Source organism: Streptopelia decaocto (assembly GCF_964273445.1).
Source record: "Streptopelia decaocto genome assembly, chromosome: 4".
NCBI classification, from domain to species: Eukaryota; Metazoa; Chordata; class Aves; order Columbiformes; family Columbidae; genus Streptopelia; species Streptopelia decaocto.
In genome coordinates, this window is record NC_138658.1 from 50,389,869 (window position 1) to 50,413,551 (window position 23,683).

Below are 23,683 nucleotides of genomic sequence, written 5' to 3' on the forward strand. Positions count from 1 at the left end.
TACTTGCCACACTTTAAAAATTTCATTTATTTTTTATTAATTCAAATGAGTCAGCCATAAAAAGTGCAAACTGAATAAAAGTTCATAGGGCAAAATGGTTTATGTGAATAGAGGATGATGCTTCCAAATAATAAATGTTTGTCTTGTTCATGCTGTTTTGCAGGCACATGTATCATCAACAAAGAGACAGGTTTTCACTGAAGGTCCTGAATGCAGTTTACAAAGGTCGGTGTCATACCTACTTGTGATAGATTATATTTGTCTAATGTAAAAGGCTAAATGCCAGCTACTGTGAAGAGAAGGAATTAGCCTAAAATGATCTCTTTTGATAAATTCTTTTGTTGTCAAATGAACACCTCTGAATGCAGGCCAAAGTCCTTTAGGAAAAAACAATTTCACAGGAAGCAATACTAATAGCTGACATTGTACTCTACATAGCTGCTCTATGCTGACATTGTACTTTCAAGCAGGTGACATTACTTTGATAACTGTGCTTTTGCAAAGCAGAAGTGTTGCCTTCTCAAAGCCATAAGAAAACATAAATACACCACCCACTTCATCTGTGTTCATGCCTTCATCCGCTAACAGTAAAATGACACCAAGTGCTCATAAACAACACAGCTGTACTTCAGCAAGAGCCTGTGACAGATTTGCTTACACGTGTTGTTTTAAACCTTCAAAAACCTGGATACAATGAAATGTACATTTCTTCCGTGTATTTGCTTAGTATGCTGCATGACTAGAAGAAACACAACAGTCTTAAAACTTCAAACATTCAATCTGAACACATGCTAATGTGGCTGCAAGCCATAGCAAACAGATTTTAATTTCTTTAATACAAAGCTAGATTATTTAATACTACAGTAAGAAAATCATTGTGTAGTTAACACCAATCAAAAATGGCTGACAAAGGTTACATAAAGCTGACAGTAATTCTCATGGCGCTTCTATGGGATGACAAACTTTTGCAGTACATACATGCAATACAAAAGTGAAGTTAAAAGGCTCAAATCCTGGAGGATGTACAGGCATATATTTTCCAGTGAGTATTCTGATATTTTTCAGCCTTCACATTTACTTTCTTCAGGCTGTAAAGTATTTTTGCTTTAACTTCCCACCCATCTCCAGAGACTCCTACAAGACTGAATCAGCACCACAGCTCACTGCCAGCAAAATTAGATGGGAGGACTCCACCAGCCTCCTGCTCCCAACTTTCTTTCTCCTGTCAGGATGCTGGGAGAATCTACCAAAGATAATTTCTGAATTTAAATCTTCATCTTGCAGTAGCAAATTTAGCTGAGCCATTTACCCTCAGTATCCACTAGCTCTGCATGAGTCTCTATGTTATTGAGCTGCAAACCTTGAAGACTGAAGCTATTTTGATGACACTGTACTTTCGCAGAAATGGGGGATAAAACATCCACATGCTTAGACTGACTCCAGGACACCCTTGAACTGAGATAGATAAAATCAGCCTTCAAAGAGCTGACATGCAGGGAAATTCTCTAGCAATCTCAAAATCCCTCACAGACGTCCTGTTCTGCATGAACACCTTGGCCCAAAGCTGGTGCTTTTTTACATCCTGTGCAGTCTCACTTCCATCAGTCCATCTACAAAGAGATTAAATTAGCTCAAAATCTAGCTTTCTTTTTCCTGCTATTAACACTTCGATCATGATCATACTGTTTCAAAAATATCTTGTAACAGAAGCCTTACTGGCTTTTTTTAATTTGTCACTTATTAGAATTTGTCACTTACTAGAATTACCATTTCTGTTTTGCTGTATTTATAAGCGTGGCATTATCCGGGCTTGTGGTTGAGAGAGGAAAAAGGAAAAAAAACCCCAAATATTACTGAAGATTTTTAAAACTCTTCTTAAAGTATTGAGTCTTTGATTTCACATTAATGTTCCATTCTTTCATAGGGTCTTACAAGCAAATGCAGAAGTCCCTTTTTATAAGTTATTTTGGATTTGCTGGTTAATTCTGTATAATCTTTATTGGTATGCATTCTCTGCACTGTTGTCATGTGGATAAAAAGCAGCACAGGAGCTATTAGTGTCTAACTTGACACCAAAACCAAACTTCTATCTGACCTACAGATTTGATTTGCTATAAATAAGCCATGCAGGCAAGTAGTACAAAACAGTCTATTCCTAGAAAAAGACTATGGGCTGCAGAGTACAACTGAGTAGAGTAAGGTTTGTTTAACTAATTGTTACCATGCTGTGGACCGACTTCTTATTTTGATGAAAACAGTTTTCTCTGCTCTAAAACATAATGGAAAAAAAAATCCTAGAGCTGCTTTCTCCCTACCAAAACAAGTCACTGGCTGTCATTTCATTAGTTTTTTACTTTGAGACTAACTAGTTCTCTAGGTACCTGCTGGGGGTGTAAGATGAGATGGTCAACCAAGCACCACAAATTTGTCTTTTATGGCAGTTTTAGACCTTTGGAAATACTAGTTCCTAGTGGATTCACAGGTGTGTGCAAGTCTGGAACTACCCTGCCTCTCATGCTTGTCAAGAAAAAACATATTTCCTTGGTGTGGTCTTGGTTTTCTAACAGTTGGTGTGGAACCTTACTTCAATTTAAAATAATAAGAGAGACATGTCTCGGTCATTATGCGCAGAAGACAAACACACAACAGCTAGGGTTTTTTTAAAAAAAAACCCTATACCTCCCTAGCCCTTGGTAATTAGAAGATGTTGAGAAATTCTTCATTTTTCTGCTCAAAACCATATTCAAGATATCTAATTGCCTCCTGTTGCCACACAAGTTGCAGGTGCTCACTTTTTCCACAACTGTGGTGGTTTTAGTCATGAGATCAGTGCAGAAATACGCAGGTTTGCTTCAAGCTCAGATCCATAGCTGTGACCAACAAGCAGGCTCTTAGATGAGGAAATACATTGCTTTGTATTTTCTCTTGTGATTTTCTCGGATAACAAAGCACATCACATCCATGCATGTGCCTTTGTGTCCCCTTAGGTCAGTCAGAGTGGCTCTGGGAATAACTCTCTTAACACAGAGCCTCATTTTGCTCTCATCAGTTACTAATGGCCTACTTCCAATGAAAATACATCTGTAGAACTCAAGTCACAGCTGACCCATGGCTCTTGGGGACCGACACTAAAGTCTGCCTGAAATCTGATCCTGTGCCAAAGATCCTTGTGCCAAAGTCTTAAGCCACACAAGAAGTAGAGAGAAAGAGCATAGATGTGTCAATCTGCATAAGATCCCTGGAAAAGGATCACAAAATCTGCTCCTGTACCTTAATTTTAAGGACTAAATAGTTTCAGAACTAATAAAAATGTGTGCTCATGTTATTACAGTCGTGCTAATGCAATGCCATGTTCCTGGATATAGGCTGACTAAGAGAGGAGGCAGAAAGGAATTTTTCCTCCTTCTGATTGTACATATTCCACAATTGTGGAGATGAATTTGGGCAATGCTCCACATACCTTTGAAGCATCAGGTATTAACTGGAATGAGCCAGTGGAGTTGGTGAATTACTCATCAGCTCCATTACAACAAATCCTGTGTTTCTGTGTAAAAGCACGAGGCCACAAGAAGTCACTTGTGTGGCTTGTATTTAAGGCTGGCCCTACAGATGTGGTTCTGAGAGGAAGACAGTATCAGTTCTCTCAAAAACAAAAATGCTAATATTAAAATAAACGTTTACAAAGGGAACAAACTATTTAAAGTGCCAGAATAAAATCTCTTCGGGTCTCTAACTTTTACACTTAAAATGTAACAAACACCCACAGTAGGAGCTAACTGGACAGGTTTTTTTCACCGTGTTCACAAGAATTACCAATCTATCAATCTGGTATGGAAGCCCATTAAAAGCAGTACCAAATAGGCCACTTCAAGCAAGCATTTCAAGCCTACAAATAGTCAGTGGCACACTTTCAAAATACGTCAAGTTCCAAACTACAAATTTTTATGATATTCATTTCTAAGTAACAACGAATTTAACAAGGACTATTACTGCCTTGCCAAGGCACACTCCCATGCTTTCATAAGTAAATGGCAATAGAGTCCTGGGGATTGCTGAAGTATTGCTAGTTTATGAACGTTTTGTGCAACTTTTACATTGTAGTTAGAAAAGTCAGTTTGCCACAAGGACGTATTTCAAATCCTGCTGTGTGGGACTGGCACATCCTAAGATTATTGCTATTTTCTAAAATTGTAAATAAGCACCAATTAATGAAATTGTTTTCAAGTAACAGCTAACCTCAACATTCTGCAATGTTCACCATTTAGGTTATATTAAACATCCTCTAAACTGCATCACTTGGTATCTGTTGAAAACATTCTAGATGCAATAATTTCATCTGCAGGACTACAGCATGCACTACTCAGTGCTCTGCAAATTTTGCCAAATGAGTATGATCCTGTATTGCACGCACTTTTTTTTTTTTTAATCAGAAGGGTTGAATTAGTTTCTAAAATCATAAATAAGCTTTCTATAATTCTAAAAACCACACTGAACACAAACTCCATTTGGAGTGACAGTTGCCATTCACATTATTGCAAGGTTTGAGGTATTCTTGACAGGAAAAGGCACCAGTGAAGTTCTTGAATCCAGATGTAACTGCATCACAGGAATGTGTTCTGTTAACGCCCTATTGAAGAAAGAGAGACATTTCAGTATAACTATTTTTTTTCTAAACCTCCAAACTGGCTTGACTTCAAGATGGGCACACACTCATACTGTGTGAAATCCCTCACCTCACCATCACCACTTAGGTATCTCTGGATTCTGAAAGGCATGGAGCCAACAGGCATGCAGATAACTGTCTCTTGTGTAGGGAAGAAAACAAGCTTTACTTAATATAAACTGGCCACAATAAAGGCAACCAGCAGGGAGAACTCATGGCAGTGGTCCGAGTAGAGTGAAAACCAAGTTCTTCTCCAAGTCAGAAATTTCAGCCTTTCTCCAGAAAAGAAAGGGGCTACCCATTTTAAAAATAAGACTTGGACAAGTATTTTAGAGTCAAAGACCTTCAGCATGTTATTTTTCTCTTTACTCAGTTGTTCAAGAGCTTAATGTGAAAACCATGAGTCAGTATGAACTAATATGCTCACTCACTTGGGCTTGTGCTCCTCAGTGGTGAAGGACTGCGGCTTCGAGACAACTGCCAGACAAACAGAAAAGGAAACTCAGGTGTGCTAAAGAAATGTACCCAGGAAAGGCACCTGGGGACCCACCAACATTCAGAAAATTTGCACGTGTTACTCTAGCAGTGCAGTTCCACTGCTACCAAGTCAAATTCAACAACTTTCTAGTTGTTCTTTCACACCCTGCATACGCACAAAAAAGCGAGTCTTAACCAAAGCCTGTCACATTTTTAATATTCATATTTTAAGTTGAGGGCACCTATATCAATAATTAAAAATACTGTGTTAGTATACCATACACAGAACTCTGTTAAGGTTTTACATAACTTATTAGTACCATCTCAGTTTTTCCCCTTTTGCCCACCCTACACTGATTTTCTGCTCCTCTGAGGCATTAGAGGGTAAAGTTACATTACTAATTCCAGGAGGCAGGAACCATGTGCTGTGTACGTACTGTAAGATAATGAAAACACTTCCAGGTGACTCAGTTAGTTATTCAGGTAGTGAGGCAAGGGAGAGTAGGGGAAAGCATTCTGAGATCCACAGTTGATACTTCCGAGAACTTAACTATGATCTACTTCTCATACAGTATCTCCACTGATAATTATACCAGGCAATAACTGTCAGTTCAACTTCACCTCATTCCAGACCCATCAAAGGCATTTATTCCCAATGTTAAATTGTACGTGTGGCACATGAGCATTTTTAAAAGGTTGCCTTCATTCTGAGTTTAAAATACTTGATGCTGTTTATACTACAAGCATTCAGCTGGGGCTTACATGGTGGGCTAGAAGAGGACGAGGGCTACTGCTGCGGCTTCGGCCTCTGCTGCTACTTCTACTTCTGCGAGACCACTACAAGAGAAGAGTTTCACAAACCTCTTTTGAGAGAAAGCATTTAACAGATTGGGCAAGCAGATTTCCCATGCTGGAGACAAGGCTTGAGGATGGAGAGTAAACACAGTAAACTGCCTCCTTAGAATAAGCTCTGCTGACAATCATACATCTGCATCATGAATACACTAAGGCAAATGGAACTGTTCATCCTAAATACAGGATGAGGCACTAAGACCTAACTTATATTTGATATGCATAACTCCAGCTATATAGGGAACAATGAAGAATTTCTCTTTTTAAATTTTAAAACAGTGTTTAGATCTTATTACTTCCCTTAATATGTTCCTTAAAGTACATACCAAAGCTCCTCTTTTTGTGACTGCCTCTCCCTTCAAAATTACAACATCTTTTTCCATCAGAGCAGGCCATACATGATAGGCCACCAACAGAGCTGTGAAATCAGAGTCAAAACTACGATAGTACCTGTTGAAACAGAGCACAAGAAATGTCTGCATGTAAGTGCCAAAAGATAAACATGACGCTTCAAGTTGTGAAAGCTGATAAAAAGCAGAACACTCATTAGAGCTCATAAGCACATTTCTTGACAATATTTCCATATCACAAAAATAAGTATTAAGTGAACCTGTAAATAAATGCATTTGTAGGACAGACTAAGCAGAATATACTTCCTGCTTACTGACAGACACTCCAGTAAAGGCATGTCACACTGCAGAAAGCCACTAGACCATATTCTTGTATAACCCACACACAAGGTCCTTGGGCCTACTGACAGATTAAATCTCCTAAGCAGCATTTTGGCAGGCATAGTCATCCCACCTTCCTGAAATAACTTGCTAAAACAAGACCCCTGTAGAAGATATTACAGAAATACTCTTTCTCAACTATAAAGTTAAATCCTAGTATCTTAAGAGACATGAGGCAATTTTATTAGCAAGACCTTCAGATATTGATAATGAAACAGTGACTTTTTAGCTAAGAAAAATTATTTTGAAGGCCTGTATTAACATACCAGATATTTATTACCTCCCTAAGTGTGCAATATTGGCTGAATAATACATGTCTGGTTTTGTGGATTCAAACTCAGAACAAAGAGCAATGCATTAGTAACTTACATACAATAGTCACTTACATAAAACAATGTTGTAAACTGAGGCACGAAGCTCTGCATGGAGGAAGGTATAGGGTATGATGAGGTTTGGCCAGTCCTTTATAGAGTAGTATTATGCATAACTAACAGAGCTATTTTAATTTCTACAAATTTTGCTCCGTCTCTGTGTATCACATCCATATGCTATACATGTCAACATATATATGCCACATATTTATCTATACAGAAGGATAGATGTGCACATGTCTCCCGCAGAAGCACATATAAGAACATTACGCCTGTTTTTTGAAGACCACACACATAAGTAGGTGGAGAAAGGTGCTGGTGAATGGGGCTGCATCTAGCTGGCGGCCAGTCACTAGTGGTGTTCCCCAGGGGTCGGTGTTGGGTCCAGTCCTATTTAACATCTTTATTGACGATTTAGATGAAGGGATTGAGACCATCATCAGCAAATTTGCTGATGACACCAAGTTGGGAGGGAGTGTCGACCTGCTGGAAGGCAGGAGGGCTCTGCAGAGGGATCTGGACAGACTGGAAAAATGGGCTGATTCCAATGGGATGAAGTTCAATAAGGCCAAGTGCCAGGTGCTGCACTTTGGTCACAACAACCCCCTGCAGCGCTACAGGCTGGGCGCAGAGTGGCTGGAGAGCAGTCAGACAGAAAGGGACCTGGGGGTACTAACTGACAGGAAGCTCAACATGAGCCATCAGTGTGTCCAGGTGGCCAAGAAGGCCAATGGTATCCTGTCCTGTATCAAAAATAGCGTGGTCAGCAGGACAAGGGAAGTGATTCTTCCCCTGTACTCTGCATTGGTGAGGCCGCACCTGGAGTATTGTGTTCAGTTCTGGGCCCCTCAGTTCAGGAAAGACATTGAAGTGCTGGAGCGAGTCCAGAGAAGAGCAACAAGACTGGTGAAGGGACTTGAGCATAAGACCCATGGGGAGAGGCTGAGGGAGCTGGGGTTGTTTAGTCTAGAGAAAAGGAGGCTTAGAGGTGACCTCATCACTCTCTATAACTACCTGAAGGGAAGTTATAGCCAGGTGGGGATTGGTCTCTTCTCCCAGGCAGTTAGCAATAGGACAAGGGGGCATGGGCTTAAACTCTGCCAGGGGAAATTTAGGCTGGATATTAGAAAGAAATTCTTTACAGAGAGAGTGGTCAGGCATTGGAATGGCCTGCCCAGGGAGGTGGTGGACTCGCCGTCCCTGGAGGTTTTTAAACTGAGATTGGACATGGCACTTAGTGCCATGATCTAATAAACAGACTAGAGTTGGACCAAGGGTTGGACTCGATGATCTCTGAGGTCTTTTCCAACCCAGTCGATTCTGTGATTCTGTGTGAAAGCATCCCAAGCCCACAGCACAGCATTGCTGCCTTCTGAACTCAGCCAATTTGGGTATCACCCAGCTCACTGCCAGGCTTTGGCAGGATCATTAAGTAGGCACCTATGGCTTTTCACTCTTCTGTTAAAGGGCTACTTTTATCTTCTGTTTCCCTCCTTGGCTTCTCAAGCTCTTCCCCATCTGGGTTCCATTCTGTTTTAAATTATTATTAGAAACCTCCTTATTGCTGTAGCTTTTCTTGCTCTTGAAAGGAATTTTTTTGGAGCTACCAATCCTGTTAGTTTTCTCAAAGGCACGGAAGTTCCCTGCAATTACCTGCCAGCTAGCAAAGCAACCAGCCCTGACCCTATAGAAAAAAAACACCAAAAACTATCATATGGTGTTCATTTTTTAAACAAAATTCCCATTTTTAAAAGGCATTTTTCTTTTTGGTCAGCTCTAAACCAAAAGAGATAGGGGTGTATTAAGATCCATATGTCATACAGCAGCCACAGCCTGGGGGTCACAGCACATATGGTGATGATCCTGGAGGCAGAGACTAAGTGGGGAAAAGAAAGCTGAGCATCATTTTCCTCTTAAATGACCAGTTAGACATGCTCTGGAGACCAAAGTTTATCCAGAAAATTGCTCTGCTGTTCATTAAAAAAGCTGTTAACACTGGTCTACATTCTGGCATTTATATACCATCATAGACCTTAATATTAAATTCACTACAAACCAGAAGTATTTTCCCCAAATTAATATTTAGCAATCTCAAACCCTTATATTAATTAGGAAGAAGTAGACTATACAACTTGATGGATTTTTCAAACAGTAATAATCTGACTGAAAATAAAGAGTTCTTACTTGGTCTCACTGAAAAGTTCTCCATCAGTACCAAAGGCAATATCAAGAGGAGGAATGAGTGTCTGCATGGAAAAAGCCACACAGCACAACTCTCGAATCAAAGTGCTGATCACAATGAAATCAATTTCTGGTGGAAATGAAATCTTCGGGTTGATGTTCATGGAACGAATTACTTCCTGAAAATAAACACAATTGAGTAATTTGAGCTCATTAACACTTTTATTCATGGGTAGTATGGAAATCCCTCCTAAATACGCCTCTCAGCTTTCTACATTAAAAAAACAAAACAAAACAAAACCAAAACAGCATAAGAAGCTCTCAGCAATGTTGTCTTAGGCTATTCCAGAAAATATTAGCTTCAGAACGAACACGCTGTTATTTTAGAAATAAAGTATGAGCTACATCATGTGTATCAACCTTAGGAGGGAGATGCAGTTTTTCAGCAGAGCACAGAATTTAAGAAAAATATGAAATTTAGTTTACATTTATTTGATTAGGACAGTTACACTGTATCTTGCAAAAATATTATTCTGGCAGACAGAGACACTCTAAGCACTGGCAAATAAAACAAGTGATTACTGGGCCATACCACAATATTATTTTGAAAAAGAAACAGCTACAAGACATAAAATCCATGCAGTAAACTTTTTTCCTTCTTCAGGTTACAGTGCATTTCTAGTTTACACACTCTGAATTTATGAGCTACTGAAGCAGATCAACATGTCACTTCCTCAATGCCCTTGACTTACATTGACACTGGCTTGAACGTCATACAGATCCTCATGGCGAACTATGTAATCCAGGACAGTGTCTTCAAGTGACTCAGGCCCCGAGTGACCTAGAGACAGAGTGTCTCTCACACGTATTTTGAACTGCCTGTAGGCCATCTTAGCCGCACTAAAAGACTCCTGCAAACACAAAGAACATCTAGTTAAACCCAGAAGACAGATTAATTTTTTATCAGTTATCTGAGAGGATGAACTTAACCCTGTACTATCATTGTAAGGAGGAACATAAAATGCTGCTGTAAAAGTGAAAGTTAAAAATAGTACTCATCTGGGCAGACTTCTCTGATTAAATCAAGTGTGATTTATTTGCAGAAGACAGAACTGAAAAGCTTCCCACCTATCTTTCTATTTTATTGTAAGATTCCATCACACACTCACAATCAATGGAATCAAATGCAAAGATATCAAGAGCAGAATTCAGTAATATGATTGCATTTCATGTGCACAGCCTATCAGGTCAGACAGGAGCACATCTTGTCTGTTGGGCAGAAAGGTTGAATTAGAAAGTGTCAACTGAATGACAGCTGTGGGAAAAAAAACTTCAGTAATTTCAGTGTGCTTGGGATCACACACATGAAGAGACACACTGCCTCTCTGACACAGGTTTGTACTACATCAATTTTATAGAAAAGAAGAATGAAAAATTTCTTCAGATTCTGAGTAAATGTGAGGTATCTAGGTAATTTCAAGGGACCAAATAAAACTATTAATAGAAAAGCGCATAGCTACAAGAGGAAAGCATGACAAGAAAAGGTTTTTAGCTTTCTAAAATGTAGTATTCCCAAAATAATTTATCTAAATGAGGCAGTGGTGTTTAGTGCAGGAATCATCTACCTTTCAGAGCCATTCATTCTTATGTGCCCCTTTTAGCACCTGTACTGTAGATCACTGACCCTGTCCTACTGGTGGGACACGACAGTCAGAAATGGGCACTAAACTGAGAATTCAGTGTAAAAGTGTGAGGGGAAGAAGGGGAAACAAAAAGGGAAAAAAGAAGAGAAGTTTTTTTCTCCGTACTTCACAGAAATGCTAATTTACACAAAATTTAATCCAATCCAGCCATAATATTTTATAAAAAAAATTATTCTCGCCTGTAAAACAATAAATATACTTTTCTTACCACAGCTGCAATGTATATTATCCTCTGCACCATCTCCATGTCACTGATGTATGTCCTCAAAAGGGTCTCTGCATCCAAGCGTTCTTGAGCATAGATGTCACCAAAGCGAGTTATGAGGTAGGCGCGGCGTGAAGTGTTTGTGCGCCTGGCTCGGCCGGGGGAGCAGCTCCTTGAGGGAAGCAGACTTGATGACTTGATCTCACTGCGCCTTGGGGAAGGAGAACGGCTCCGTGCAAGCCTGTGATAGACATGGAAAGAAGCAAGAGGTCACTTCACCATCCTCAGAAGCTTTTGTCCAGCACACAGAGTTGTATTAATTTAATTATTGCCAGGATAAGATGAGATTTTGAGCTGACATTATTAAAGAAGTACAGCTGCAGCTGGTTAGTCTAATATGAAGGCATTTGTGTCAATACATTTTATGTGCTAGAGCCTGAACAACAAAATTAAAGTAATTCGTAAAGCGTGTACAGCCAAGCACTTCATTCTGGGGAAACACTTTTTTAACTAGTAATGCTCTGGACATTTGTTCCTCTTTCAGTACCACTGAGGAATTGTAAAGTGAAACAAGTGAGAATGTAACCAGTTCCACCATGCAATGGTACAGTATCCAAAGATGACGTAAACAAATGAACTGGCCATCTCTTTTTATACCATATGGTTGCTCTCAATGTATTTTATAAAGCTGCTCTCTTTGCTCTTTTGCCAGAAACTTAACATAGCTGCCTGAAATTAAAACATTTGGGCACTAGGAGAAATCACTTAAGAGTTTATGTTGCTTCATAACAAAGTACAAAAGCCTAGCTTTTGTTTATACTTCAAATGAGGAGAGAATGAATGCTGCTAACATGAGCTATTTCTCTGATTCAGTGACTTCCCTGAATAACACCTCTACCTGCTCTGGAGAACAGAATTTTGGGCATCCAGGATAGTAATCTCATCCCGCAGTATTTTGATCTGCTGCTCATAGTCACTCAGACAATCTAACTTCCTCAGGGCATCCTCCTCTTGGGCACGGGAAGTCTTCAGACTTAACCACACAGAATAAAGTCAGTCACAAGACGTCCTTCTACCAGTGCAAACCATCTATCAGTTAATCCTCATCGTCAAACAAAAAGAACAAAAAAAGAGCAGAAATATTGAGCATGTCCCTTATACTGAAATACAGGGAAATGAAGAGTTTTAAAAAAGCATACTCCAAACCATACTCTTAATTCATACCCTTAATTACCCTTTAAAATGTAAAAGTGTGGTGTGGCAGGAGACTGGATACACTACACGTTATGTTACAGGAGAGATCACTGGTTAACATTTGATGTCCTTGCGTTAGCTCAGATGATGAGGTCTAAGAAAGAAACGGGTTTCTTTCTCATATTTAAGATGCAAGCTAAACTAGCTCAGTTCTATTTGCTAGAGTTTAAGACTCTAGGTATTTTCTTGTATCAGGTTCTTGGGTTCTTTTCTTTGCTGGAATATATTAGTCAGTCAAAGGGTATAACCAATGATGTTATTCAAGTAATATAAAAAGCTAAAGATACCTCTTCTGCTCACCCTAGGAGAAGCAATGTTTCTTAAACAGTGGCAGACAACCAGTTAGGCAAGTTTACCTTCTGTCCTTTACTCTTACTTAACGTTAGAAAGTATCCCAACATCTGTCTCCCCTCCAAACATAGATATTACTGTTGCTTTCCATTTTCCAAAAGAAAAAAAAAAAAAAAAAAAGCTTTCTATTCATTTTGGAGGCATTCAGTCTGTCCTTCTTTTTCTTTACTGAAGGACCCTGGCAAGATTTTTCAGGCTCTGAACCACTTATCAATTGACAAGCTTCCCATTCTAATCCTTTAAGCAGCGTGCTGACTGAGAGACCACAGATGAGGCCAGTGCATCTGCTAAGAGGAAAGACCAGCCTTCTAACCTGGGCAGGGAAAGCTGCAGATACTATTACAATCCTACAATCCCCTGGACATCCTTAGTCAGCTCCTCCAGCAGGGACTTCTAGCAGAATAGCAATAAAAGAGTGCTAAAGAATTCTAACATAAAGAACAACCGCGAAAGGAAAGTAGATTTGGGAAGACCAGGTCTAGAGATGGGGAAGAATCATTATGTACCAAAAAAAATGCTTTCCTTAAATTGTCATGATAGACAATGCAGACAGAGCATGCAACGTTAGTAACTATCCAACAGAAAGGATAAATAAAAGTATTTCTCTATTATTTTCTTTTTGCTATTTACCCCTATTCACGTGGGGAGTTTTCAGAAAGTTTTAAAGCAATTTTTGATGGTCTTTATCTCGGTGCTCTGAGATCCACAAAGCTTCCATCTTTTCAGCATGACAACAGACAATGATTACAAATACAAACAGATGCTTAATTGTAGGTCTACCTTAATCAGGAGAGGGGAAAAACAACAACAACAACAACACACACACACACACACACACACACACAAGAAAAAGAAAACCAGGAAAGCCTATGACTGACTTAAACCAGCAGAAATACCTACATCTTTCATTGTTCATCACAAGTCATGTGGTAAAGGCACAAACAAGAAAAGCCACCACTGAAAACAAATGTTTCTTTCTTTGTAAGAAAAACTAAATACCAAAAGTAAAAAAACAACTTTAAGACAGACACATTTATGAATTACCAATGCTGACTTTTGTAAGCCTTAACACTAATCCTTTCTATGTTAATTAAATATATGCAGTATTCAGTTTCCCCTGTTTCATTGTTCATTCACTCTACTGCTAAATATTAATCTGAAATGAAGAGAGTATTTTCACTTTTCTGTTAAAGACATGTAGATGCTAAAAAATAAACTGGAACAAAAAAGACAAAATATAGTTCTTAGAAAAATCAGAAGAGTTTTCATAACCCACTTTTATTTTAAGGCTATAACTAGTGTTTTAAATGCCACCATCTAACCATTTAAAAATAATATAGGCATCTTCAGCCAGTGTCTCAGGAGAAAATAACGACAGCCTTGAGAATTTGTGTGAAGTTTCTGCTTAATGCTGTTTAGGTAATGAAGCCCACTGCTACACTCCAGTTTCAAACAATTCATTACTGATTAAGTCCATCACAGTTCTTGGGCTAAGCCTGATTCATTCAGTCAGACTGCCTTGAAATTCAAGGCAAGAGCAACTCCACCTATGTGATTTTTGGCCACATGCCTGATTAATCTATTTTTAAGAGCCCCCTGCAACAATGACACTACAAGGTCTTCAGGCAGCTAATTCAAGCTCCCATATTGGTTGTTATCAATTACAACCATGTTTATCAAAATTTCTTCCTGCCAATCTATATAATAGGTCCTCTGTACAGCAGATAAAGAAAAAAAAGTCCTCTTGGCCTCATTTACTTCCAAGCGAGTTGTCTGACTTGCTCAAGTTTAACCAGACCTTGGCCCGAGTCTAAGCACCCTAGTAATAAGCTTCCATTTGTAACAGTGCTAATAGGATTTTGTTCAGTCTGCATATAACAGCTTTTACTGCACGATTTTTTGTCCTTCCCTGAATAACTTCCAATATTTTTGAATGTTGAACATTATTCAGTTAAAAAAATGTGTATTTTCCTTCATAATTCTACAGGAAATAGCTAAATCCTGTTAAAATTAATATATTGATATAACAAAAGCATATACTGGCTATAGAGGTTAACTAGTCTAGACCACATTTGCTCTAACAGCCCAGCAGACCAAGATGTCTAACAAAACATTTTTCAATTTAAGTATGCAAGAGAGGCAGACAGACTGTAGATAAGAGGAATGAGATCATCAGCTATTCCAAAAGTCTCAAAAACCAAGTTTACAGACAAAAGTGCGAAAGGCATTCCTGGCAAACTGTATCTTGTGCAAAAAATAAATCCATCCCTAAGTGTCACAGATCAGTCCTGACCCTACTTTCTCTACTTTTAGAAGGATTCTGGTTTTGACAGACTAGGTTTTGACAGGTTTTGACAGACTAGGCAAATCTGATTTCACCCAACTCAAAGGATTCAAATTTTCAAAATATAATTCACAGAATATGAAAAGTAGCACATTTGATCAAATCAAAAGTTGACTACCCAGGCAGAATACGCAAATGTACAGTATCAACTAAACTGTGAGCAAACATGAACCATAAGTATGTAGAAAATATGGAATTTCTGAATTCATGAGAAGATAGGAATGTTTTTTTCTTCTCAGTAGTACAAATGGCAATGTGAGTTTCTGTCCAGTCTACATTAAGACCTACATATGGGAACTGTGAGATGCTTTATCCCCTACTAATAGTTCTAATCAGGAAGGCAGCAGTCAGGTTATATCTAAGAATCAAGAAGTTATAAGAGCTACTTTTCACCCAACAAATCCAAAGGCCCCATTTTACAAGAATATGAGTTTGTACCCCAGGTAGTCATCCAAAAAATTAAAATCCAAGTGATCAACCCTTGCTAGGAAAACCCATGGATGAAATCTGACAACACTATCATTCACAGATGAACATGTGAGATTCAATTTGATCCTGAAGTAGAAACTCTAATGGCCTGAGGTTTTTTCATTTGCAAATCTTTATCAGGAGTAGTTCATCCTCTCAGTTACCCTAAAAGGAAAGATAAACTCATGTACAGTTACATCCTTTCCTGCAGTGAAGCAGCAAAGTCAAACTCCCTCCATTTTTGAAAGCAGCAATATTATTTTTCTGAAACTCTGCAAGCATTTATTTAACAAGTATGATTTGTTAAATTTCCATGGTTGAAATGTCAGTTATCAAAAGAATTCACATGCTGTTGGAATTAATTTCAACTACCTTTGTATTCTCTTCTGGTAGTGTAACACACAAAAACACAAACAAAACAAAACAAAGAGACATAGACTACATTTCATAACAGTGAAGAATTATTACTGCTTCTGGAAATGTCTGTAGGTCAAGCTACATAAGGAAAATATAATAGTTTTAAGGACCGCTGTATTGAAACTGAAAGGTTAGGTCCCTCAGTTTCACCCTTACTGATCCAGATTAACTTCTCAGATGTGACCAACACACTTAAAAAATAAAAAAAATAACAAAATTTAAACCAGAAACACTGACATTGCCAATAGCCATTGCTTCTGTGCAGACAGACAAAAGGATTTGGCTAAATGGTCTAAAAGAAAAAGCCATGTAAAGAACTTAAGAGAGACTGACTGAAGTGTCTTTTGTTTAAGACACACACTACTTCCAAGAGCATGATACCAAATTGCAAACAACAGTTTCCAGCTATATTCAGAGTATGGTTCTCTCCTACTTAACTTCATATACAAAATTCTTATGCTATCAAGCTGCTAGTTTCAAAGTAATCCTCCCTCTGTCATAAAGAAAAAAGAAGAGAAGTCCAGCCATAAGGGTTCTTCTCACACAGATCTACTTATGCTAATTCTCTTTATATAACACCAAGAAATAAAGCCACAGGATGTTAAGGAGCTAGACTTATTTTTTGCTAGCATAGGACAATGCAGAATAAACAGAACCCGCTCAGGTAAATGACAGACTGTGTCTCTTCTGCCACAAATACCCCAAGATCCAATTTTTCTTACGCTGCTTTTAGCTGAACAATTTCATCTTCTGCTGCCAAAGCAGTAGTGATTGATTTGGTCTTTGTGTCTTCAAGAGCCAACTGGGTTTTTGCCAGACTGCAAGAAAAATTAATAACCTTCATGGCAAAGGCAGAGATTCTACCAGAGAATTTAATATGACAAACTGACTGTTTAAGCAGACCAAGTCCACACCAATTTAACATATGAGAATAATCACAGTGGGCTTTGTGCAGACTATCAGCACACAAATAGCTTATAAAAAGTCATATCTGACTATGCAATAACAAAATTATCTTGCTATGACCCACTATTTACATTAAGACTCAATTGCAGTTTCTCCATCAATTTCAACAATTTACAGTGCTCAGAATGACTACACTGTCTATAGACGGGTTATCCTGGGACATGAATTCTCTTTCTCCTGTACTTGCCCCCTGCCTGCCAATAAGTACAAAATCATTATTCCGTACTGCATGACCTTGAAAGGATCAGTTCTGAAACTTTCATGCATTACTTCATCTCTGCTTGAATCACGTCTTCCCAACCCTCCACCTTCCAGACTTCTGCCTTGCAAACCACAGCCAACACCTCTGACCCGACTGCACACAGAAATGCAACCCACAAAACTGTACAAAAGCTTTACCACTGATTTTCCACTCCTCACAGATCACCCCTAACGACTTTTTCTTGTACTGCAAACTGCCACACACACACTCCACTCTGTATTAGTGATTAACTTTCCTTGTACTTCTCACACTTTTCTCCATCTCATCAAATAATCTCTTTCTATTCACACAGGAGCATGGAATGAAATCTCTCACCCCTAACTCAACCTTTACTTATATCTGAACTACAGAATGGCTGAGGTTGAAAGGGACCTTTGGAGGTCATCTGGTCCAACCCCCCGCTCAAGCAGAGCCACCCAGAGCTGGTTGCCCAGAACCATGTCCAGATAGCTTTTGAATATCTTCAAGGATTAAGACTTTACAACCTTCCTGGCCAACCTGTGCTAGTGCTCAGCCATCCCCACAGTAAAAAAGTGTTTCCTGATGTTCAGAGGGAACCTCCTGTGTTCCAGTTTGTGTGCATTGCCTCTGGCCTGGTTGCTGGGCACTGCTGGAAATAGTCTGGCTCTGTCTCCTTTACACCCTTCCTTCAGGTATATACATTAATAAGATCCACCAGTCTCACATATGTCTTCTCTATGGTTAGAAATATCAACAGAAAACAGTTCGTTTGCTTATTCTTTTTGTCCTCTTATCTTCTTTTCAGAGGGATGCTGCACTCATCTTTAATTTGGGGTTGACTGAGAGATTTTTTTTTCATAGCAAAAAATTGGAATGCCTGCATTCATCCAAGATGAGAAATGAAAGATATTAATATGCATTGGTGAATACAGAAAGAGCAACTGATGTCATCTCCCTTGCCTTCTGTAAGGCCTTTGCCATGGTCCCACACAACATTCTCCTCTCTAACTAGGAGAGATAAGGATTTGATGGATGCACAAGGAATTGGCTAGATGGCCACATCCAAAGACTTGCAGTCAACAGGTCAATTTCCAAATGGAGATCCATGACAAGCAGTGTCCCTCAAGTCTGTGTTTGGACTGGTACTGTTCAATACTTTTATTAGTGACACTGACAGCAGGATCAAGCACACCCTCAGCAAGTTTGTGGATGACACCAAGCTGACTGGCGCAACTGATACTCTTGAGGGAATAGACGTCACCCAGAGGGACACTGACAGGCTTGAGGAGTGGGCCCATGTGAATCTCACAAAGTTCAACAAGGCCAAATGCAAGGTGATGCACCTGGGTCAGGGCAACTACCAGTATCAGTACAGACTGCAGAGAAAAATGGATTAAGAGCAGCCCGGTGGAGAAGGATGTGGAGAAAGTGGTAAATGAAAAACTAGAAATGAACTGGCAATGTGCATTCAGAGCCCAAAAAGCCAACCATATCATGCGCTGCATAAAAAGAAGCATGGCCAGCAGGTCAAGGGAGGGCACTCTCCCCTTCTACTCCCCTTTCATGATACCCCAATGGGAGCACTGCATCCAGCTCTAGGGTCCCCAATACAAGACACACAGGAACCTGTTAGAGCAGGTCCAGAGGAGGGCCACAAAAACAATAGTGTTGCAACACTTCCCTCAGCCATTCTTCACAGGAGACTTGGAGAAGAGTCTGGAGGCTTCAGGGAGACTTTACTGAGGCCTTTCAATACTTAAAGGGGGCTTAGAAGAAATATGGAGAGAGAGACTTCACTTCTTACCCCTATCCTAGTGACAGGACAATTTCTGTGAAATTTCTATGAAAACAGCAGTTATCTGCAAGATTAGGATACAAGATGAAATATTCTGTTGACACTCTTTAATCTAGCTAATACAGTTTGCAGTTCTGAGAACTTTATATTCCTGATATCACTTAGTATAATAAATTGAGAACACAGCACTCCACAAAATGTATTTTATGCAACTGGACAAAAATTTAGTCCTAGTCACTTATTTGAAAATCTGTCTCTTCCTCCATCTTACCATAGTGGGTTTTGACCTTAGATGTTCACATAACAATTACATACCGTAACTAATTATGACACATTGCAGATCCTTCAATAGGTGTTGCACTACAGCTACTCAACAGATTTTTATCAAGGTTTGCTCAGCAGGCAACAACTCATTGACTATAATTCTACTGGGATGGTCATGCACTGTAGAAAACCCTTTTGTGTAGAATACTGGCATGTTTTCCAACTCCCCTGCCAGAAGCAAAACCTACCAAGTCAATTCATGAATGTGGGTGTGACTGCATCATTTGTACCCCACTTTGGACACACACAGACAATCCAGAGCCTAGATGTATTTTGAATCTCTGCTTTTAAGCCAGAAATGAAACATTTTACAAATCTCCATCAGTATTCAGATGTTAAGAAAAACATACAGCTTGTTGAAAAAAAATAAAAAACCCAAAGAAAAATGATCACAATTAATTCCCCTACTCTTGTTGCACATTGCTGAGCTGTAGACGAGTTGAAGTCAGTTCTTCCTGCAGCTCTTGTAGTTGAAACGTCTGATTGCTGGCCAGCTCTCTCAGCTGCCTCTCTTTCTCAACTGAATCCTACAATGAAACACAAAAATCACACTGCTTGAATGTGGTATCATGATGGACATGAGAACTTCTATTTTCCCCCCTTCTGGTGATATTATAATGCTCAGATACTAAACAAAAGTTGTTTTCTTCAAAAAAAATAAAAGGAGTTCACAGATAAATGCATAGAGTTTATACAGACCTTCAGCTTACACATGTATTTTCACAGTGGCAGGTTTTTACTAATAGAGATACGGTATAAATACTTCTGTGATGTCTTTGCAAAGGTAAATGTAGCATAATTCTTTTCCTAGAAAAGGAAGGCAGTGGAAGAACATAGCTCCTCTTACGAAGCAAATTCCTCCACATTGTCACTCACTGTGAAACAGCATAAGCCCTAGAAGGCCAAAAGTAACTTCAATGATCTCTTTGATTTCCCTTTCAAAGGAAATGTAAGATGAGACAGAGAAACAGCATAGTTGTCTCCATGAGCAACTAAGGACATATGTCACTAAGCAAAATCAGGGAGGGAGGCTATTATTAACAGAACGTTGTTAAGGGTTCTCCTGCAGGTATAAATTCACACAGTTCTGTTTCCTTAAAAGAAATCTTCTACCTACATGAGTGAGAAAGAGGCTGTCTTCAAAGTGCCTTCCTGAAGTAGCACAGGAAAAACAGGTCCCTAGCCATGGCAGAAGACGAGTTTTTATTGTTTCAACACCTGCATAATGCCCACCTAAAAAAAAAAAATACATACATTAAGAAACTGTGAGAACACTTACAGAAACAGCCAGAGCTTGAAATGTGTTACTAGTAAGACAAGGCACTGATTTACCTTCTCTAGATGTTTCATTGAGGATTGTGAAGAGCTGCCCTTGAATCTGAGAGTTCAATTCTATTATTTCACAGCATCGGTTGAGATTCTCATCACAGGAATTAATCTGTAAATTAATGTGTATTAATACATCTGCCTGGGCTTTCCTACTTAAAATTATTCCTGTTATGATCATGACTTTTTTTTTCCTATAATTACAACTTCGCAATCTTTTCTTACTGCATCCACTAGAATACTCGTCTTTAAAAGGTTCACATTGTTAACAGGCAAACAAACAAGACATCAGGACTTGTATCACCCAGTTAATTCACTAGGTGAGAAAACTTACTCCTTTTCCCACCCATAAATATACAGCCACAAATATCTCTAAAAGAGGAATAACAAAAATTGCGAATCTGTGTTAAAATCTTTCAACACAGAGTTTTTAAAATAATAAGATGGGAGATTGGATAAAAAAACATATTAGTCTAAAATCTGATTTTCCGTATTAGCTGAAATACTACCTATAGGGCTATTATCTAGTTTCGTGAACAGCCACATGAAGCCTCCACGCTTTTTTTTTTTCAATTTTTAAGAGCTACCAACTAAAACAAATAGAACTGAAGAATGGACAAAGTCCAGCATCATGCCTAGATAACAACAGAACAGCAAAACAACACCACTGTCAGCAAATGTAATTCTGAAAAGGAGCTGACAGGGTTAGTCTGTCCAGAATGCTACTGCACCTGCCAGGAGAACACATAATTTGTACCTGCTTCCTTAATCTTTGTCCATAACCTGTGTCTCATCTCCAACATAGATCACCCTCTAGGCCTTCGGGCTTTAATGGCTCCATATGGTTTTCACAAGCTTCCAAGAGAGCTAAAACTCCCAACGCTGCTCCTGTCAGCTTGCATTTTGATTGCTGCAACATGCTTTCCCCTGGCCTCAAGGAGCAGAGTCTCACCCTGTTAACCTCCACTAGAACACCACCGCAAAGTGCATTTTTCCAGCTCATTGCACCGACATAACACCCATGGTGCTTCCATCTGCCAGCTCCTCCTTTTCTGCAACGGCAGCCTGAAATTGCTCTCGTCTTCTTTCCCAAGACCTCAGACACTACCCCCACCTCATTTATTTAGGAGAGTTCAGCTCTCACTATTGCTCAGGCCTCCCCAGTTCTACCTCCACCACCCATCTGCAAGATCTTTAAACCCACGCCTCTGTTCTTCCTCCTCTGGTGTCCTGCACTCTGTGGTAGCTTTACCAGCTGCTCTCAAACTCCTCCTTAAAACTGCCCTTTGCCATGGGTCTTGCAGAGAGTTACACTGAATATGCTGTAACTCCTGCATACCATGAACTGACTTCCTTTGAAAAGGCTGCATCTCTGCTCAGCACCTTTTCTCAGCAACCATAGAACACAGTAGATGGTTACAGGCTCATGGCTAAGAAGATTATTAGGGGCCTACAGCACATTTCTCATGAGGAGAGATTGAGTAAGTTGGGTCTGTTCAGCCTGGAGAAGAGAAGGCTGAGCAGGGATCTCATCAATGTTTATAAATATCTCGAGGGTGAATGTCAAGATGATGGGACCAGACTCTTGTCAGTGGTGCCAAATGATAGGATGAGGGGCAACAGGCACAGACTGAAGCACAGGAGGTTCCATCTGAATATGAGGAGAAACTTCTTTACTTGGAAGGTGACAGAACACTGGAACAGGCTGCCCAGAGAGGTTGTGGAGTCTCCTTCTCTGGAGACATTCAAGACCCACTCGGACACATTCCTGTGTGATCTGCTCTGGGTGAATCTGCTTTAGCAGGTGGGTTGGACTAAATGATATCCAGAGGTCTCATCTTTCCCTAATTTTACACCTTCTCTCTTGCTTCTGCTGTTTTGCCTCCTCAGCCTTCTGTTACCTCTTGCTCCTCTATGCATCCTATTACATCCACCTGCAGCCTTCTCCCTGGCCATACCCAAAATTCTCTCTTCACACCTGTGTCCCCCCTTCCGCAGCCCCTCTGCAGCAGTGCTGTCTCGCAGCCACCTCTCAGCTCTCTCAGGTTTCCCACCTAGAAGAGCCAGGAGGCTGGGTGAGCCCATTCTCACTTCCAACATCCTTTTTCCTCATGTTTTCCTGACTGCTCGCAGGCCACAGGAGATTCCTTCTGAGCAGACCCTCACCTGTGGTCCTTCCATCTGCTGGTCTTTTACCACAAAACTCTTTTCTAGTCCAGACTTAGTCATTACAGCTCAAATACCACTTTTAACCTCCACTCCCGGCTTTCAGAGAACCTTGTCGCTGGCAAAGAAAGTAAACAGCTGAAGCTGCGGCTGCTACAAGCACTGCGTGTTAACATCGCCGTAACTGAGTGCACGCGCGGGCCAAACATCCCTTTGGACCCCAAGCGGCGGCCGCTCCCCGCGGCCAGGACTGCGGAGCTGCGGGTTTGGGTCACTCCCGAGAGCCGCTGTGGCCGCCGCCACTCCGCGTCCCGCCGTCACCGCGGAAACCGCCGCCCGGCCCGGACACCGCGGCAACGGCGCCGCTGGGGCGGCCTCCCCCCGCCGAGGGCCCGTGGAGGGGGTGGGCTGGCCCCGTGCAGCCCCCGGCAGACGCGGGTCCCCCTGCCGGGGCCGCGGCCCACCTCGTAGTCCCGGTACCAGCTCTCCAGCTTCTCCTGCAGCGCCCGGCAGCTCTCCGCGCACACCAGCCTCCTCAAGCTGTCGGCCATGGCCAGCTGTCAGTTCGCTCCCGGGGTTGGGATGGGATGAGCTGGGCTGCGTTGGTCCCCCGGCCCGGCCCCCCGGGAGCCCCCGCGGGCGGGCGGCGCGGAGATGGTACCGCCGCCCCGGCCCCGCTGCTCTGGGCGGCGCCGCGTTCGCGCCGCCTTTATAGTCGCGATTGTAACGTGGGCCGGGCCCGGCGCGGCGGCGGGTGCCAGGGCGACGCGGGCTGGCGCGCCGCCGTTGTGGTAACGCAGCGCCGGGTGCCACAGCCGCCCATGGGCCCAGAGCCCGGCCCGGCGGGCTGCCCGCGGGGAACACTC

The 23,683-nt window shown here is 40.8% G+C and overlaps 1 protein-coding gene across 1 annotated transcript; it reads right to left on the reverse strand.

The window, feature by feature from the left end:
- Positions 1-23,682, reverse strand: SPATA18 (spermatogenesis associated 18). The gene is made up of 11 exons (XM_082051303.1): positions 23,282-23,682; positions 20,658-20,763; positions 20,443-20,558; positions 19,734-19,852; positions 11,187-11,424; positions 10,028-10,186; positions 9,279-9,454; positions 6,319-6,442; positions 5,903-5,977; positions 5,095-5,140; positions 1-4,627 (listed from the first exon to the last, which is right to left on the reverse strand). The coding sequence occupies exons 1-11, from the start codon at positions 23,366-23,368 to the stop codon at positions 4,620-4,622; spliced, it is 1,254 nt and encodes a 417-aa protein (XP_081907429.1). The 5' UTR covers positions 23,369-23,682; the 3' UTR covers positions 1-4,619.
- Between the last annotated feature and the right edge of the window lies 1 nt (position 23,683).

What these genes read in the sequence shown, in the direction of transcription:
- SPATA18 (XM_082051303.1), bottom strand. Translation starts at nt 23,368, where the DNA reads ATGGCCGACAGCTTGAGGAGGCTGGTGTGCGCGGAGAGCTGCCGGGCG. An exon ending in ACGTTCAAGCCAGTGTCAAT is followed by an intron (nt 9,455 to 10,027) that starts GTAAGTCAAGGG and finishes GTTTATTTTCAG; the next exon opens with GAAGTAATTCGTTCCATGAA. An exon ending in GTCCTCTTCTAGCCCACCAT is followed by an intron (nt 5,141 to 5,902) that starts GTAAGCCCCAGC and finishes TTTGTCTGGCAG; the next exon opens with TTGTCTCGAAGCCGCAGTCC.